At 41.3% G+C, this 19401-nt stretch overlaps 1 protein-coding gene across 2 annotated transcripts in view; it reads left to right on the top strand.

Annotated features, from left to right (window-relative positions):
• Window positions 1-16117, top strand: part of fam171a1 (family with sequence similarity 171 member A1) — a 42328-nt gene extending 26211 nt beyond the window's left edge. Inside the window, exons 6-10 of one of the 2 annotated variants that reach the window (XM_061776764.1) lie at window positions 6242-6358; window positions 6501-6618; window positions 11418-11535; window positions 12885-13150; window positions 13283-16117. In XM_061776764.1, coding sequence (XP_061632748.1) covers window positions 6242-6358; window positions 6501-6618; window positions 11418-11535; window positions 12885-13150; window positions 13283-14357 — 1694 coding nt within the window. In that variant the 3' untranslated portion in view covers window positions 14358-16117. Of the gene's footprint in view, window positions 1-6241; window positions 6359-6500; window positions 6619-11417; window positions 11536-12884 lie in introns of both variants that reach the window. The other variant, XM_061776763.1, reaches the window with a different exon arrangement.
• The last annotated feature ends 3284 nt before the right edge of the window (window positions 16118-19401 follow it).

The following is a 19401-nucleotide window of genomic DNA, read 5'->3' as shown; positions in this document are numbered from 1 at the left end:
TTTGTCCCAATTCATTGTGATGTACGTTGCTTGGGTGAAGTTTTAGCCCAATGTTAAATTAAGCGTCTTCTTTTTTGTCATCGGCGCTTACATTGGTTTTAAGACTAAAATAAACGCTAAAAAAACATCAGTACAAAAGTGCAAGCAACCGTTTAACTTGTTAGCTGTCTCAATTTTGGCATAAACTTCTTTTATTGTTTCACTCACCCAGTTGACTCAGAGTTGACTTCACTGAAGCTCCGCGCGTGTAGGCTGAGGCTCGGAGTGCCTCAGACGCTACACATCATGAAAGCCTCCTTTGCACAATATAATCTTATTTCAAGTGCTACACTGAGGTGACTGGTCATTCATTTTAACAAAGTTAAGACACTTTTTTTCGCCGCAGCTGGGCACAAGCACTTCATTGTGCACGTTCTTCTTCGTTGTTTTACGCCGCTTCTTCGTTGTTTTTTTTTGCCACTTCTTCACGGCTGGAGAACTAGGCATCGAAACTGGGAACCGAAATGTTTTAATTTGAATGGTTTCCGGGAGAGCCGGAACGTTAGTCCCGGTTCCAATCGGTTCTCGATTCTCGATGCCCAACTCTAGTCGTATAGTGTAAATTTAAAAAAAGTTAACCATCCATGCATATCTGCTCAGCAATGACCAGGAGGCTGAACAACTATTTCCACCTGGACAACAAGCTAAAACACAGCTCCCACTCATCCATTCCACCCATTAAATTACCCCCTTTGAACTTTTTTAATAGCCCATTTCTTGTTTGTTATATCCATCCATCCATTTTCTGAGCCGCTTCTCCTCACTAGGGTCGCGGGCGTGCTGGAGCCTATCCCAGCTGTCATCGGGCAGGAGGCGGGGTACACCCTGAACTGGTTGCCAGCCAATCGCAGGGCACATCGAAACAAACAACCATTCGCACTCACAGTCATGCCTACGGGCAATTTAGAGTCTCCAATTAATGCATGTTTTTGGGATGTGGGAGGAAACCGGAGTGCCCGGAGAAAACCCACGCAGGTACGGGGAGAACATGCAAACTCCACACAGGCGGGGACGGGGATTGAACCCCGCACCTCAGAACTGTGAGGCTGACGCTCTAACCAGTCGGCCACCGTGCCGCCTGTTTGTTATATAATTTAGTAAATTTAACTTTTCACAACTGAATTTTAGACTTAATTTGGTACCATGCGGCTTTATGAGATGTTTTGTTTTGTTGTATCACACAATTACAAAGATTATTCTTTTAACCGCTGCATATTAAATCTGGAAAAAAAGATTAATTGTGCATGTGCCTGAAAGGCAAGTCTCTTCACAATCGGCATAGCTGACCTTGCATTGTACATTTCATTCTTCTCATTATCGATGTCAACTTGGTGTCACTTTAGCAGAATTGTAAAACTAGCCAACTCTCCCAAATCTGACTGAACAATGCTAGTTTACGCAGACCCTTCCTTTGCCCTCCCTTTTGGCCCCACACAATGATTTCAACAGTTGATGCCAGCAGGGTGACACACCTGCACATGCTGATCAGACAGTCAGTGATGACATCATCTTTTGAGTCAGACATGTTTGCATTGCTTAACCTAAGCCTGAAAACTCAACAGTTCCCACAGCTGTTGTTGCAGAACATAATAATCTACAAAGGATGCCGCTGACACATGGAACAGTGTATGCATAAGGCACTTCAGCAAATAATGCTCATTTATTTTCTCAACTTCAGATGTGGAGGGACAGTAATCTGTTAGGGGGAAGGCCTTTACTTGTTCGATATCTATCAAGTGAAACTTCAGTTTAAAAACCAAACATAAAGGGCTCTTACAGAGAATGCAAGGGACAAACAAGTCACGTGGCAAGCCAGAACATAAACATGGATGCACACAACATTGTAGAGCGATCACACTAATAAAATCATAATCACCAGAAAAGGCGACTGCTTAATACCGAACAGGGAACATGTTGACAACATGCGATAACCCAGAGTTAAAATGGGCTCCGCAGTTAACTCTTTAATTTCCACGTGTGAACTATAGCGTCTGAATTGAGAGAATTGCAGTTACTACCAGATGTTTCCCTCATGGGAAAAGACAAGCATCTCCATCCACGACTAACTGGGGCATCGCATCGATTTGAAGGATGACCACTATTTGAAGTACAGTGGACACTTGAGAAGTTTAATTTGTTTCACGACGATGCTCGTAACTCAGTCCTCATATGTTAAATCATCTTTCCCTGTGCAAACGAATGGAAATGCCATTAATCTAATCCAGCCTTCTCCCAAAAAAACTGCATTTAAAAAAATAAAACAAAAAAATTAATCAGAAAAATAGTCCTCTATCGTGATAATATTATTAAATAGGATGTAGAGTAAATGAGTTTGTGCATCATGATTAATTGTGCCTCCTTCTGGTGTGTGTGTGTGTGTGTGTGTGTGAGAGAGAGAGAGTTGGCCACCAGGGGGCAGTATAACACAGTCACAAACGAATAAGTTTCCCAACTTCTGCGAGTACTATTAGTCATTTTTCAAAGAATATATGCCTGTGAGTATTGTTGTTTGTCTACATGTGTTGCTGCACCAATTGTGGTCAAATAGCCATTGCTTAAAGCATTACAACACCGCCACATAGATGCTATTCATTTGCGCATCTATGGCATTTCTCATTATGTGTTAGCATTATGCTAGCAGACTTTAAAGATAGTCGTGTTTTATTTGTTTAAATACACAACGTGTAATTCTCTCTCTTTGAATTGTTCACTCTCTGTCAAACTGCTGCTTGTTGTGAAGTGATTTTGGTTGAGTTCATCACCGTGCAGCGCTCGTATCTCAAATTTTTGCTTGCAAGTCATTCAAGGCTTTCATTCATTCATTCATTTTCCATACCGCTTATCGTCACTACGGTCGCGGGTATGCTGAAGCCTATCCCAGCTGCCTCTGGGCAAGAGGTGGGGTACACCCTGAACTTGTCGCAAGCCAATCGCAGGGCACAGATAAACAAACAACCATTCACACTCACATTCACACTTACGTGCAATTTAGAGTCTTCAATTAACCTACCATACTTGTCTTTGGGATGTGGGAGGAAACTGGAGTACCTGGAGAAAACCCACACAGACATGGGGAGAACATACAAACTCCACACAGGCGAGGCCGGTTTTGAACCCGGGTCCTCAGAACTGTGAGGCAGATGCGCTAACATGTTGTTCACCGTGCTGCCATCTAAGCTTTTTAACAGTGAAATTATGGAACGTTGGTCTTTACTCTTACGCTGATCCTTTTGAGGATCTCGTGGCTCTTTAGTCACAAATATCTAGCACGTCTAAAGGTGCTTTGTTAGAATGGGAAAGAACACATGCGCGTTTGTAGCCTACGCACATGCCTGCAGTATTTCCACAACAGCAGCCATCCCAAGACCCCTGTGCGGGCTACATCCCTCGTTCCCTAGCAACGGCACCAAATAAATAACCAAACGAGAGTCACTTGACACCTGATTGAGTTTCACCAAGAAACTATGCGCCTGTATGTGGTAATGCATGGGTTGAAATGAGGACGTAAAGCAGACACAAATGTTTTAGACGGTTGGAGCATAGTAAAAGGTTCCCAGCATAGACACACACACCCACTATCACTTGAAAACCTGTTTGTCTTGTGCTGCAGACAAGCCTGTGTGTATGAATAGATCAGGCAAGCATACACTTAGCTGATCATGTGTTGAAAGGAAACATGGAAACATGAATTTTTGATATTAACCAAGTGAGACATCCAGGAAAACCTCCCCTGTGGAAGCGATTCAGACCGAAGCAGGGTGAGTGCGGGGAGGGCTGGTCACATGGCTCAGTGATTCTCAGTGATTGGTGTGTGTATGTATGTGGTGTTGGAGGTGCTGAGTCACACAGTATCTCCCTTTTCTCTCCTGCCATTATCTCTCTACTTCCATTTGTCCCGTTGTTTCCTGTTATTAGTGTTTTATCCCCATTTGCCATGTTTTGTGTGTATATGTCTATCCTCTTTAGTTTCCTCTCTTCTTAAAGATCAGTGAGTGCCCAATGGTGCCAGTATGTATTCAAACACAGAATAAGGGTCACTCTCCCCTCGTGTTGTCCCCAGCATCCACGGGAAGTCGCATGTGAATGTTTCCTCTCCTTGGAGCAGCCAGCCAGTCAGTCAATCTGTGTTTTGCGGTTTGGTTGTGGCACTGCCAAGCTTGCAGCTCATTGTTCCCTTGATTTTTCCCCTCATCAGGTTCATCCTGTCTTTCAAGTGGCTTGGTACAATATTAGGAAGATTACATGCATGCAAATAAGTCGCCTTTTAGCAATATTCGCCGTTTTGAACTCAAAATAGGCCATTTACGTGAACCGTACAGCTCCGATGAGTTTTTCCTGGGGGGGTGTTCACCGTCACTGTCGTCATAGGCTGTTTCGTACTCCTTGAACGGTGGCAGCTAGATCCATTCCACACTTCCACACACAGATGTAATTTCTGAATATTACTCCGCGGCGGACTAATATGCGAGCGCATCGGCCTGAGGTTCCGCCTGTGCGTTCAGGACTTGCTTTGGATAAGTTATAGGGGTTGACGAGACCAGAAAAAATACTTCCGCCGCTTCTGCTGTTAAGAACTAACGGTACTTTTACACACTTACAATTATCTAAATGTTGCTTGCTACTTTTATTTATCAAATATTGCTTATCAACTATTTCGGGCACGAGACTACGACTTTGACTTCCGCATTGGGCGCTGTTTGCGCCAAACCAATTTAAGGGCTAGTGACATTTAAGTTTATTTCACCAATCAAACGACACAAAAAAGTCACATGACCTCGCAGTTCAGCCCACTTATAACTTGAGAAAACACCTTGCAGTAAATTGCAGATGTTTTGTTGTAGTTTTGGATGTGCGTACACGCGCGCACACACATATGCACACACACACAGCAATATCAGAATTTGCATATTTACCTTTAGTTTTGTCGTTTTTATTTTATTGATGTTCATATTGTGGTTAAAGAGGAGGATGCTATTCATGTGGCACAGCTTGAAGCAAGCGTCATTTGCAGGTGGAGATGGGCCTGGCTCAATTTGGAGGCCAAAACAAAAAAGCAAAGAAATTAGTAAAATTTAATTTTTAATTTAAATTTGTTCATTAGCATGTACTTGAGCGGTGTAAATGAATGTTTTTCTGCTTGAAAAAAATTGTGTATTTTGCCTTATTGTACTCTTCAGAGTCTTCCAGATTGCTTAATTTATGTTAAAATAAAAAAAATCCCCCCAGACCCCCCTACAGGACTGCTCTAATGTCAATTGGCGAGCCATGGGCCAGGGAATGACATGCTTACAAAAACTACAAAGCCTAAGCTGTCAAATGCTGATGGCCTCACGTCTTTCCGAAGGATGGCTAAAACAAAATATAAAAAAGGAAGTGTTTATTGACAACTGGTACACAAAGAAAGGAGTTAAAATATATATTTAATGAACTCATAAATTTTTTTGTATTGAACTATTTTTAAGGGAGAATCTCATGTTGATATGCTTTATTCTAACATTCTGAGACCTATCAACTGTTGTTAGATGACAGTTTCTTCGTCTTTTTTTTTTTTTTTTTTTTTTTTTTTTTAGTGGGTATCAGAAGATATCCATTCATTAAATACAAAAATATATTTTAAACATTGGCCCAAGTATGAGGACTGGTTAGCAAATCTGCCTCACAGTTCTGAGGACCCGGGTTCAAATCTGGCCTCGCCTGTGTGGTGTTTGCATGTTCTCCTTGTGCCTGCGTGGGTTTTCTCTGGGTACTCCGGTTTCCTCCCAAATTGCCCGTAGGTGTGAATGTGAGTGCGAAAGGTTGTTTGTTTCTATGTGCCCTGCGATTGGCTGGTGAACCAGTTCAGGGTGTACCCCGCCTCTTGCCCGAAGTCATCTGAGATAGGCGCCAGCACACCCGTGACCCAAGTGAGGAAAAACGGTTCGGAAAAATGGCCCAAGTATGAATAATTTGGCGTCTGACTGTAGAATAAGTGAAGGTGTGGCGATTTTGACAAACCAACTGACTACAACTTTTCGTGAAACACTGCCACATGGTCCTCTCAACAGAGGTTCAATGCGAATTTCTTGCACACGCTCTCACATTTGAATATACATCATTTGTCATTGGAGCATATGTAAGTGCGTCCATGGGCAATGGTCTTAAGGGTGATTCCAGTACATAGGAAAACTAAACTATATTTAAGAGATCTTGTGTGATTGTGCAGGTTCCTGGATAAAGAGCAGTTGGGGTCGCGTGCAAAGGGTGGACAACCAACTCATCCTCACCTACATTGCTTCTCAGTTGGGATACTGGGTTGCCGTCATGTCGCCACTCCAGTCAGGTGAGATTCACTCTGGTTTGGCACATACTACACATATACACCGGATAACAATTTGCCACAAGGATTTAGAAAACTGTTTCATACTTGCCAAAGTTGTTTTGGAATGTTCAGTTTATTTCATGTGTGCTTATTGTCCTTCTAGGAGGTCTGTTGGTTGTGAAAGACATCAGTATGTACCACACTATGTTTCTACTGGCCATTCTTGGAGGCATGGCACTCATTCTGCTGTGTTTACTCTGCATCCTCCTGTACTACTGCAGGTGTGTCAACAGACCCAATACTACCATATTGTCAAGTCATATCTGTCCCTCTGATAGGCGCTGTGCCCTGTTTTGTTACGATGTGTGTCATAAGCAAATACCTCCATTTTCTTATTCGGAAAAAAATGGGTAGTAAGTATAATTTATAAATATATATATAATTTCATTATATCTACATATAATCTCAATTCATAGGCTGTATTGTTCACACACAGATGTTAGAGTTAACTACTGAGCCCATTTGGACTCTGTTGCTATCCAAAACAGAAGCAGCTACTGAAGCAGGTAAACTGTCTCAGATTCAATGATCTTATTTTTTTTGCTTCATAATTTTTTCAAACAACAAAAACAAACAAAAGCATTACAATATTTAAGGATAAAACAAAAGGATGTAGGCCGAATCTACAGCTTTTTAACTCCCCTATTTCAAAAAAAGAAAAAAAATCAGTTAATCTAGTTTTAAACAAGGCCAAACACGTGATAAATTAAACAACCTCTGGATACTTTGTGGTAACTGTCCATTCTAGGCATTGGGCATAATTGGTAATATAATCTCTAAATCTTGAATAGATTAGTATGTTTAACTTGATAAAAACTGAATTTGTTGGTTCCCTGTGAATGATGAATTAAAATGTGGAGTCTTACTGCATATTATAAATTAATTCCCCATGCAGTAATAAACTTGATCTTGCATTATGTGGAGGCATTTCTTTATCGCTGAATAACGTTCCAGTAGATTCTAACGTGGTTGACCCACAACGTTGTGTGTATCCATGGTTGTTTAGAGGAGCTACGTGAGCTGTTTGTTTCATTCTGCCTCGTTAATGTTTCCATATTGCCATTAGCCACTTTTATTTTCTTTCACCAAGAATTGGGTAGAGTAGCCACAAATTGTTCTCAAGAGTACTATTACTTAGAAAAACATTACTTAAGTAAAACTAGAAAGTACTCCTCCAAATAATTACTTGAATAAGTATTCAGTGAAGTAACTAAACAAATACTGAGTAACTGGTGAGTAATAACTGATTTATTTTTTAAATCAGAGCATGAATGTCAAATAGACAAAACTATAAAGTAAGAATGTGCAAATTCAGATATTGCCCAACAATATATGGTAACTAAAACAATAACCCATTAAATCTGTATATGATACCATAAGGCAAATTCAGCCACAGTAAATGGTTTTAAATTAACTGTATTTGTCTGCACAAACTGTGAATGCTGAGACAGTTGATGAACCTTTGGATAATTTCACCTGGAAAATCCCAAATGTCACGAATGCTGTCGCTCCTATTAAAACTAAGACAATCTTGAGGGGACCTAGAACACCGTGGAGGAGCACAAGGATGGTAAAGACCTCTAAATCGAAGTGTAGGAAAGCAGACCGTAAGTGGAGAAAAACAAAACTCCAAATTGACTATGAACTTTACAGACAGTCTTTGTAATTTTAACAGGTTAGTCAGGGCTAGACAGCAACACTTCTGAAATCATCAGTAAGAACTTCAACAATACTCGCAGTCTGTTTGCTGTGGTTGACAAGCTCACAACCCCCCCCCCCCAATCAGACTGCTCCAGAACTCCTAACAGCTAATAAATGCAATGAATTTGCTTATTTTAGTGGAAAAATACAATCCATCAGGTTAAATATCAGCACAAATGAGCAAAATGATAAAATTATACTACATCTGAAGCCACCCAGGAAAAATTCTATTACCATGTCAGAATTTTATACACTTGACCAAAAGACTGTAGAGAAAACAGTTCAGCAGCTGAAACCATCAACGAGCTGTCTTGACTCAATACCATCTGACTTTTTCAAAGCTATTGCGAAGTCTGTGCTAGCTGATTTGCAGCAAATAATCAATTGCTCACTTCAGTCAGGTGAGTTTCCTAAACCTCTTCAAATAGCTGTCATTAAGCCTCTTCTAAAAAATAGAACACTGGACGCTTCCATGTTAGCAAGCTATAGACCCATCTCAAAACTCCCTTTCATAGCCAAGATTGTTGAGAAAGTTATTTTTAATCAACTCAGCAATTTCTTGTACTTAAATGGACTTATGGACACATTTCAATCAGGTTTCCGAACTCATCACAGTACAGAATCTGCTCTTATCAATGTGCTAAATGATATAAGGTTGAATACTGACTCAGGAAAGTCTGGTCAATTCTGGTCTGGTTGGACCTCATAATATGCTGCTGAACAGGTTGGAAACATGGGTAGGACGAAATGGAACAGTCCTTAAATGGTTCGGGTCCTACTGGGAGGAAAGGAGTTATTTTGTAACCATTGGAAGTGTTCAGTCTCATCAAATAGCAATGACCTATGGGGTCCCTCAAGGGTCAGTTCTTGGACCCCTCCTGTTCAGCCTGTATATGCTCCCCTTGGGTCAAATTCTTCAGAAGTTTAATTTCAACTATCATAGCTATGCAGGTGACACACAGTTATATATAGCAATGTCTACAGATGACTGTAGTTCAATTGAGGGGTTTTGTCACTGTCTAAAACAGATAAATGATGATATTTTTTCAATTAAACCACAGCAAAACTGAAATAATTGTTTTTGGCAATAAAGAAAAGAGGATTGCTTTTAGTAAATACCTGGAGTCACTCTCTTTAAAAACCAAAGACTAAGTCCGAAACCTTGGTCTTCTGATAGATTCCGACCTGACTTTCAACAGTCATATCAAATCAATTACTAAAAGTATCTTCTACCATCTGAAGAACATATCCCGAGTGAAGGCTTGCAAGTGTCAAGCAGCCCAGGAGAAGCGCATCCATGCTTTTATCTCAAGTCGACTTGACTATTGTAATGGTCTTCTGACTGGATTCCCCAAAAAGAGCATTAAACAGCTGCAGCTCATTCAGAATGCTGCAGCTCGGGTTCTGACCAGAACAAAGAGGTTACTCCAATTCTGAAGTCTTTACACTGGCTCCCAGTCAGCTTTAGAATTGATTTTAAAGTTCTGCTACTGGTCTATAAATCACTAAATGGTTTAGGTCCTGAATACATGAAAGAAATGCGAATGGAATATGAACCCAGTAGGGCTCTGAGATCGAAAGACTCAGGTGGAGCACAGAGTCCGAAGCAAACATGGTGAAGCAGCATTTAGCTATTATGCTGCACACAAATGGAATAAGTTGCCAACAGAAGTGACATCAGCCCCAAGTGTGAATCTTTTTGAGTCCAGGTTAAAAACTTTTTTTCGCTCCCTTTTTAGAGGATTTCCACTAAATTATATTTCTTACACTGTTCGCTGTTTTAATTGTACTTTTTTCTCTTTGTTTTAAATGTTTATATGCTATTTTTTTCTGGTTTTAAATGATTTTAATTATGTAAAGCACATTGAGTTACCTTGTGTATGTAATGCGCTATATAAATACATTTGCTTTGCTTACACTTGTGAAACGACACAATAGGCTCACCAGGCAGATGTTACATTGAAAAAGATGAACAAGTTAGAGATGGAGTTATTGTATGCTGAAATTTGGACCTTTTTAGGCACACAGAGATGACAACGCATGACATAGCTATTCTATTTTGTAGTGTGTCAGGTAAACATACACTGAATTTGAGGCCAGGGGTGTTCTGACTGCGAGTCAGACGCCATTGTTTCCTCCATTGTTTCTGCCATGTTTCGTGTAAATTATTCATTTTGAAAACTTTGTCTTTGGTCATGTTGCTACATGGCTGCATTACACATCACTAACCAAAACAAATAGATCGATCAAGATATAATACGGCGGCACGCTGGCCGACTGGTTAGAGCGTCAGCCTCACAGTTCTGAGGACCCGGGTTCAATCCCCGGCCCCGCCTGTGTGGAGTTTGCATGTTCTCCCCGTGCCTGCGTGGTTTTTCTCCGGGCACTCCGGTTTCCTCCCACATCCCAAAAACATGCATTAATTGGCGACTCTAAATTGCCCGTAGGTGTGACTGTGAGTGCGAATGGTTGATCGTTTGTTTGTGCCCTGCGATTGGCTGGCAACCAGTTCAGGGTGTACCCCGCCTCCTCCCCGATGATAGCTGGGATAGGCTCCAGCACGCCCGCGACCCTTGTGAGGAAAAGCGGCTCAGAAAATGGATGGATGGATGGATGGAAGATATAATACAGTCGATGGATAAAAATGAAAGTAGCGAGTTGAATGAATCTCAACATAATGGAGTTAGTTTTTTCTTAACAAAAATACTTAACGGTAAGTAAAAAGTTGCATTGCATGGGGCCAGAAAGGGATGATTTTTCAAAATATCATTTTCCATCCATCCATTTTCTGAACCGCTTCTCCTCACTAGGGTCGCGGGCGTGCTGGAGCCTATCCCAGCTATCATCGGGCAGGAGGCGGGGTACACCCTGAGCTGGTTGCCAGCCAATCGCAGGGCACATACAAACAAACAACCATTCGCACTCACATTCACACCTACGGGCAATTGAGAGTCTCCAATTCATGCATGTTTTGGGGATGTGGGACGAAACCGGAGTGCCCGGAGAAAACCCACGCAGGCACGGCCGGGGGTTGAACCCGGGTCCTCAGAACTGTGAGGCTGACGCTCTAACCAGTCGCCCACCGTGCAATTTATCCAAAAATGTACTTAAATGTAACAGTGTAAATGTACCACGTTACTACCCACATCTGCTTTCACCTGACATGAATGATGCCTCTCTCCATCTGCAGTTTGTAAACAAACAACAACATTTTTGTATTGGAAATATGGTGAGCCTAGTTGCCTAAGAAGAAAAATGAAAATCGCCTGCTTGCCTTATTTGTCAACCAGTTGTCTTTTTCTGTGTCTGTGTTGAGCAGGCGTCGTTGTTTGAAGCCCCGGGGCTCTCACCGCAAGCTCACACTTTCATCTGGTCTGGACAGCAGCAAGCGGGACCAAGCCACCTCCATGTCCCACCTCAATCTCATCAGCAACGAGGTTGGTACTTGGACGTCACAGTTGTTGTCTGACAAGATTTGTCGCACAAGTCAAACCAACAGAGAAGAAAGAAAAAAAAAAAAACAGAGCTGGGGATATTATGGATAATTCAGGGGTGAAAATCATAGTCATCTCAAGGTGAAGATTTCCTTTTTTAGTTTACATATTTATATACATTTTCTGGCAGTCATCTGTGGTTTTTAATTGCGCCAAATCAAACCCATAACTCTTTAAAAACACATTACTTTCACATTACACACAACTTAATATCTGAGCTTAATTGTTCTACTTTCTTTGTATGTATGGATTACTTGGGTTGTTCCCTACATCTGGTGAAATTTTCATGTCACTTGCACCTTTGGAAATATATTTAATGATAAAAATAATGACGTGTTAAATACTTATTTCAGCCGCTGTATCACCTGAGGTCTCATTGCCACTGTGGGATGTACCACATTTTTCATGCATTTGAAATTTTGTTTTATTGCATTATACTGCCTTCAAGTTCATGTAATTTCGAAATAAAATACTAATCTTGTCTTAAAAATTAATTTGTATTTGTTGAATCTACTGTATTAAAGAAGTTCGCAGTTTTCAAACTACTAACAAGATCTGAATGTAGCCTCACTTCACAATAATCAATAAGAGAATCGATTCTAAAAATATTTGATAGTGACAGCCCTAGATATCAGTGTGTGTGCGTGCATGGCAAATGATTGACACACACGCCTTCTGCCACAACAGTCTCTGACAGGCTGTTCTTGTCGTGGCGTGACGAGTTTGTAATTAGAGGCATAAAATGGCGCCAGAAAGGGATGATTTTTCAAAATATCATTTTAATAATAGTATACTGTCAGGTCTTACAGACAGGTTTAACATATGACAAAAAGTTTTTGTTTTTTTAGAGTGGCAAAAAAAAAAAAGTTTTGTTTGAGATTACATTGGTATTTTACATTTTGACAAAACATCCATGTAGAAAATTATTCATTGCCCTTCTTATGCATATGCTAATGTTCTAAATGTATATTTGTTTATAATGCTCCAGATTATGCTAGAAGTTACCGGGTTTCTTTTAAATAGTGCAGCAGATTTCCTTGTTTTTTTTTATTTTTATTTTTTATTTTTTTTAATAATGTAAACAACAATGAATTTTTTTTTTCTCCAATATCTCATCACAACAGTCTTTTGTCACTTTCTTGTGTCATTTACGGTAAAAAGACACCCATTCAACAAGAAAATCACTCTAATCGTGGTCTTAACCGTCTTTTGTGGTGAAATTCAGTTTTTGCTACGAAATCCAATTTTCACATTTAACAGGTTTCCCTGACTGAATGTTTTTTTTTCTACAGGTGCAGTTGGAGCTTGTCTCCACAGTGACAGAGCCAAACATGACCACGGCCATGCTGAAGCCGTCCTCTTACGAGCGTCGAGACGATTCCCATGCGCAGAGCCTGATACAGCACAGCAAACACAGCCGCTCTTCGCTAGGAAACAGCCACCACGGCTCTTCCCTCGGCAATCTGACGCCTCGCAGCGGAGACTACCGTCAATCCGTGGAAACAATGCAGTTAAAGTCAGCCATGTCGTGTGGAACCGACAAAGGTTACCGTCAGTCGTACGTATCCGTCTGCTCGTCCGGCAACCACATAGCTGATGGACTATCACCAGTCAAGCACGGCAAGTTGTCAGAACATCAGCTAAGCAGGGTTGTAATCTCCCCTTCCTCCCCACCTCATTCCCCCTCCAGAGGGCAGGGAGGTGAGTGCAGGGCTACTGAATACCTTCTCTCCCGCTCCGTGGACCACCTGGAGCAGCCCTCCTCGCTCACCCGCCCGGGCCAACTGCTGTGCTGCGCCTCAGTGGACTTGCTGAGCAGTGGCGAAACCTATCCGAGAGTGCGGCCCACCCTAGTCATCCCCGCTCACTACATGCGCCTGCCCGGGGAGCACCCCCTCTCGGGTCAGGCACTCCTGCTGCAGACAGACCAGCAGAGTGACCTGGAGACTATCCAAGCCGAGCTCAATGCCTCCCAGTCGTCAGGACAAACCCCCAAAGACTGTGACCAGAGTCCTGCCGAGCAGGGTGACGGAGAGAAGTTGGTGTCCATTCCAGGAGCTCTCGGAGAAACAAGTCTGGTGGAAATAAACAGCGAGGACACCCTTTTGGCTGAAAAGACTTTAATGGAGCTCCGAGGAGGCAAGCCTCTGCCGCACCCGCGAGCCTGGTTTGTCTCGCTGGACGGACGCTCCAACGCCCACATCCGCCACTCTTACATTGACCTCCAGCGGGCCGGTTGCCATGGTAACGCCACAAGTGCGGGAGGTCCGCAAGGCAGCGGGCGGAGGCACGGCAGCGGCAACGACGCTAGCTTGGACTCTGGTGTGGACCTGAACGAGCCCAGAGCGGGTCGCAGGGGACGGGACCTGGAGCAGGAGGAACGAGAGATGGAGAAAGAGGGGTCCAAGAGCACAATGCCAACTACGGGCTTCACTCAACTGCTGTACGTGGACGATCTCGACAGGGTGGGCAGTAAGGAGACCCTCAAGTACGAGACCCGGCACAGCAACTTGGGGTCTGTCCAGTCCGTCAAGGGAGAAGCAGAGAGCGTACAAATATACACGGAACCCTACTCACTTTCCTCCTCATCGACAGCTTCTCCTCCTCCCCTGACGCAGCCCGACAGCGTGACTCTCAGGAACGATGGCACGCTGCTTTCCGCCTCCCCCGAGGATAACGTGCCACCTGAGGACGGGGAGGAGGAGAAAAAGAGCCCCTGGCAGAAGAGGGAGGAGCGACCCCTGCTGGCCTTCAACATGAAATAAATCCTCAGGTGACCACATGAAAAGGATGTGCCCGTTGAGCCTTTATATAGCACTGACATACTGTATATCCACTACTCACACAAAAATATAGTGGTATTGGGCTTTTGAGAGAAATTTCAAGATTGACTTAAAATGCACTACATAACCTTTATAGGTGAACAAAATTCGAACCTCTCTAAACTTTGGAATGCACATGTCCAACTGTTTGTCTCAGTACTTTTTGCACAAGTTGAGAGGAGGTGAAATTAGGTTAACCTGTAAAGGTCATAGTGCATTTTATAATTTTTGTGAGTAGTCTCATCAGCACTGGGATCCATCAAATGAAAGGACCACTCAGAACTTCTACAAACTTTTGTGTCCTATTATATGAAAACGACCGCTGTTGTCCACCATGACTGCCCCCCAACCACCACCTGTGTAAACGCCCCACTTACAGGCAGGATGTACACATTGCTTGAAGGACTCTGGAAGTTTTTTTTATGCAAAACAAATACAGTATATGCATTTTTTTAGAGCTGTATACAGACAATGGATGGGCGATTCTCTCAAATGAAGGACTACAGGATCCTTTTTCCTTAAGCCATATTGGCCTCGGACCACTGATAGTAAAAGCACTCCCACTCTTGCTGTGTGTTGCTAGTGCTTTTGGCTGCACAAAAACACCTCAACACACACTTAATCCCTTGAGAGAGGTGTGTTAAATTACCAGGTAAGAGTGTTTTTACGTGAACTACAAAAAAAAAAACACAAAAAAAACCACTATCTGCACTGTCGTGTAATCAGACAGTGTGACACGCCACCAAGCTGGAGGGTAAGGATGTAATACCGCTACTAGTTATGCCTGTAATAATAATACTGTGTAATACAATGAAGGGTTTTTGTACGAGTTGAATCACTGACTGGCATATGTTGATGAAATGCTATGCATCACTTTTATATGCCTGCTTGAGATGCCTTTTTGCTTGTTGTTTCACACAATTATTTTGATTGCCTACGTGAAGTACTTTAACCCGATGATGCTTCTTCCTCTCCAAATATATGTTAAGAGCTTTTTTCTTCACCCCCTTTATTCTTTGTTTTTAGTCTATGTATCTTTATTTGAACTGAAACCAAACTGTTTCCGTTTGCAGCATTTCCCCCTTATGTTCCGAATGTTCCAAGTGCCTTTTCTTAAGCAGCAAATTTCCAGAACAGATCACCATGTTTATTTCTCACCTCCTTTTGCCCTCGTCTTGCCTTTTCTCCTCTACCTCAGCCGTCCTTATTGTGAGTGTGGCCAAAAGTATGCAGTAAATGTCTCTTTACTACACTGCGCACAGCTCACAATATTCTGCAATCCCGTCGAAAAGGACCGAGATGGATTACAGCACAGCAGGGAATGGATAAAGCAAAGTGAGTGTAGGCAAAGGTAACAGGTTACTTTTGCACATTTGGAGGGTGAATATTTGTTTCAAAATATGGTTTTCAGAGTGATGCATGTTTGTTTGTTTTTTTTGTTTTGTTTTTTTATGACCTACCGTGTCATATGAGAGTGTTGGGAAATAATCAAATCCACTCTGGAGTCATATAGTCATAACACTCATATATTTTTTTTATTAATACTGTTTTTCCCCCCCTTCAGCAGGTTAAAATAATGCAAGCCTCTGTTCTGAACAACCTTACACGTTCGAGCAAAGTTGCAGTACAACGTGTGTACGTTGGTCGTTTTGCATTATATATTTGAAGGCTATTATTCTGAATAAACAACCACACAGGAACAATGTCTGTCTGGGATTTTGTTATAGAGCCAGTTGCAGACTTTGCTAGTTTTTGGATATTCATCCAAAGACTGAGAATTTAATGGCAGTGTCAAACCACATTAGTCCATTACATTTGGAGGGCGACATTTAAAGACAAAATTTAAGAATATAGTATAATTTAAACTGTCCATGTGAGCTTCAAATGTTTCTCTTTCCAAATTGCATTGCACTTATCAGCAATAATGTGCAGTGGGCCACCATGGAACCTCTCTGTGTGGAGATGACATCCATAAACATACATTTTAAGTTCGTGTGAGACTCTTAATTCCTCAATTGTGGTATTAAATTAAAAAAAAGTCAATTTTGAGATTGTTCTTTAATTGACCCCTATTTGATCAAATGCACAGTTACATGTGGATTGGGTTTTAGTGGATTTTAGTTGAGGGTGAGGTTTCAATTCAGATACCCATGCCGCACACACAAAAGCAAAGGTTCACTTAAATTACTCAGTGCTGGACATTTACTTAGGTACACCTGTACACTCTTGGTTAGCTCAACTGCACACATTCATCCCAAAAATGCATTTATAAAGAAAATAATGGGCAGGGTGTTCCACAATGTTTAATACTGGGTCATATCCTTTAAGGTATTTACGTAAATAACATGACATCCTCCATAACAGACAGCATTGCTCATCTTTACGCAGATGATAGAGTTGTCTGTTTTTATTTATGTTTAATACAACATCCCAACTTCATTAGAATTGGGGTTGTAAATAAAAACGGACTACAATGATTTGCAAATCATGTTTGACCTATATTTAATTGAATACACTACAAAGACAAGATATTTAATGTTATTTAATGTTAAACTGATTAACTTTATTGTTTTAGCAAATTATCATTAACTTGGAATTTTATGGCTGCAACATCTTGCAAAAAAGCTGGGACAGCAAAAAAGAGTGAGAAAGTTGAGGAATGCTCATCAAACACCTTTTCGGAACATCCCACAGGTGAACAGGCTAATTGGGAACAGGTGGGTGCCATGATTGGGTATAAAAGGAGCTTCCCTGAATTGCTCAGTCATTCACAAGCAAAGATGGGGCGAGGTTCACCTCTTTGTGAACAAGTGTGTGAGAAAATAGTCGAACAGTTTAAGGACAATGTTCCTCAACGTACAATTGCAAGGAATTTAGGGATTTCATCATCTACGGTCAATAATAGTGGTAAACATGACCCTGTCCCAGCTTTTTTGGAATGTGTTGCAGCCATAAAATTCTAAGTTAATGATTATATGATAAAAACAATCAAGTTTATCAGTTTGAACATTAAATATCTTGTCTTTATAGTGTATTCAATTAAATATAGGTTGAACATGATTTGCAAATCATTGTATTCTGTTTAACACAACGTCTCATCTTCATTGGAATTGGGGTTGTACTTTAACACCGCAAACTCTGCAATCAAAATCCCCCACCAAGTCTTTAGCACATTACAACAATCCCTTCTCAACCTGAAACTAGTCCTTAATCCAGATAAAACTGAATAAATTAGACTGTCAGGAGCAAGAGCCAATACAAAAAAATGTTGTAGCCAATTCACCACACTAACAGGACACAGTATTTAAAGAGTCACAAAATGCAAATATTTGGACATCTGGTGAGACCAAAAACTTAACTTTAAAAGTACATAAATTTACAAGTAAACCAAAGCAAAAAGTTGGATATTTATACCAGAACAAAACAACATGCAGGAAACAGCTGGCCAAAGCAGTCTTTCTATCAGTTTTAGATTATGGTGACATTATCTTTACACATGCCTCTGTCCCCACACTAAAACAACTAGACTCTGTTTTTCCACTCTGCACTTAGATTTATTACTGGTGACAACCACTCCACATATTACTGCATTTTATATCAGAAGGTGGCATGGATACACTTATCTGTGTGACGAGATGCACACTGGCTCATCTTCTATTACAAAGTCTTGAAAGGCAGCATGTTACCGTAACATTGCACTTTATTGAACTGCTCATAATAACCACTCAACACGTTCAAATTACAATTTACTGCTCAAAGTTGGCGGCAGGGTGGTGGACTGGTTAGAGCGTCAGCCTTACAGTTCTGAGGACCGGGGTTCAATCCCCGGCCCCGCCTGTGTGGAGTTTGCATGTTCTCCCCGTGCCTGCATGGGTTTTCTCCGGGCACTCCGATTTCCTCCCACATCCCAAAAACATGCATGGTAGGTTAATTGAAGACTCTGAATGTGAGTGCAGATGGTTGCTTGTTTGTATGTGCCCTGCGATTGGCTGGCGACCAGTTCAGGGTGTACCCCTCCTCTCGCCCGAAGATAGCTGGGATAGGCTCCAGCACGCCCGTGACCCTTGTGAGGATAAGCGGCTCAGAAATAGATGGATGTATGCTCAAAGTTCCTTGGACTGAGACTGAACATGGGAAAAGCGATTTCAGTTTTTCTGCTGTATACTCCTGCAATACTCTACAATTGTTACTCAAACTCAACACAGTTGTTACCATGTTGCATTTCAATATTATCAAGAGCTACTGTCCTCTGAATGCAACCGATTTTAATAATGTTTGCTCTGCAATATCACTACAGTATGTAGTGCCTTTGTTGTCCTCATCAGAATCACTTAGTCATAATGAAAACGTAGTAGAATAATGAAACTCTAAGGTCTTACTATTAAGTGCGCAAACATTTGCACACCAGTATAATAATAAAATGTGTTTCCTTCATTTTCTACCGATTTAAAAAAATGTATGTGATTTTGCCATGTCCCACACACTGCTGTGCTAACTACATTTTGTGTGTGATGTAAGTGGTTAAATGATAATAAATCAAAAACATTGTTAAATAGTTTTATTGTCTAGTCATGATTGTTTATTTTCTATTTTCATGATCATATTTAACATTTTGCCCCTGAAATCGCAGTCCAACCTGTTGTCATAGGGTAACTACCCTTTTAAGACCCCCCTGATGTTTTCAGTGACAGTACAACCAGCATTTTGTCTTTCTTTAATGGAAGCCGAAACAGTGCCTAGTTAGTTAGAGTAAATACATACCCCGGGACGCTGTGTAAAAGGTAAATGAAAACAATGATTTGCAAATTGAACCTTTATTCAATTGAATATACTGCAAAGACAAGATGTTTAATGCTCAAACTGATGAACGTTATTTTTTGGGGGGTAAAAATTCTCTCACTTTGAATTTGATGCCAGCAATACCTTTAAAAAAAAAATGGGGCAGGGGCAACAAAAGACTGGGAAAGTTGAGGAATGCTCAACAACC

The sequence above is a fragment of the Phyllopteryx taeniolatus genome, chromosome 6 (assembly GCF_024500385.1).
Source record: "Phyllopteryx taeniolatus isolate TA_2022b chromosome 6, UOR_Ptae_1.2, whole genome shotgun sequence".
NCBI classification, from domain to species: Eukaryota; Metazoa; Chordata; class Actinopteri; order Syngnathiformes; family Syngnathidae; genus Phyllopteryx; species Phyllopteryx taeniolatus.
This window is presented reverse-complemented; position numbering and strand designations above follow the sequence as displayed.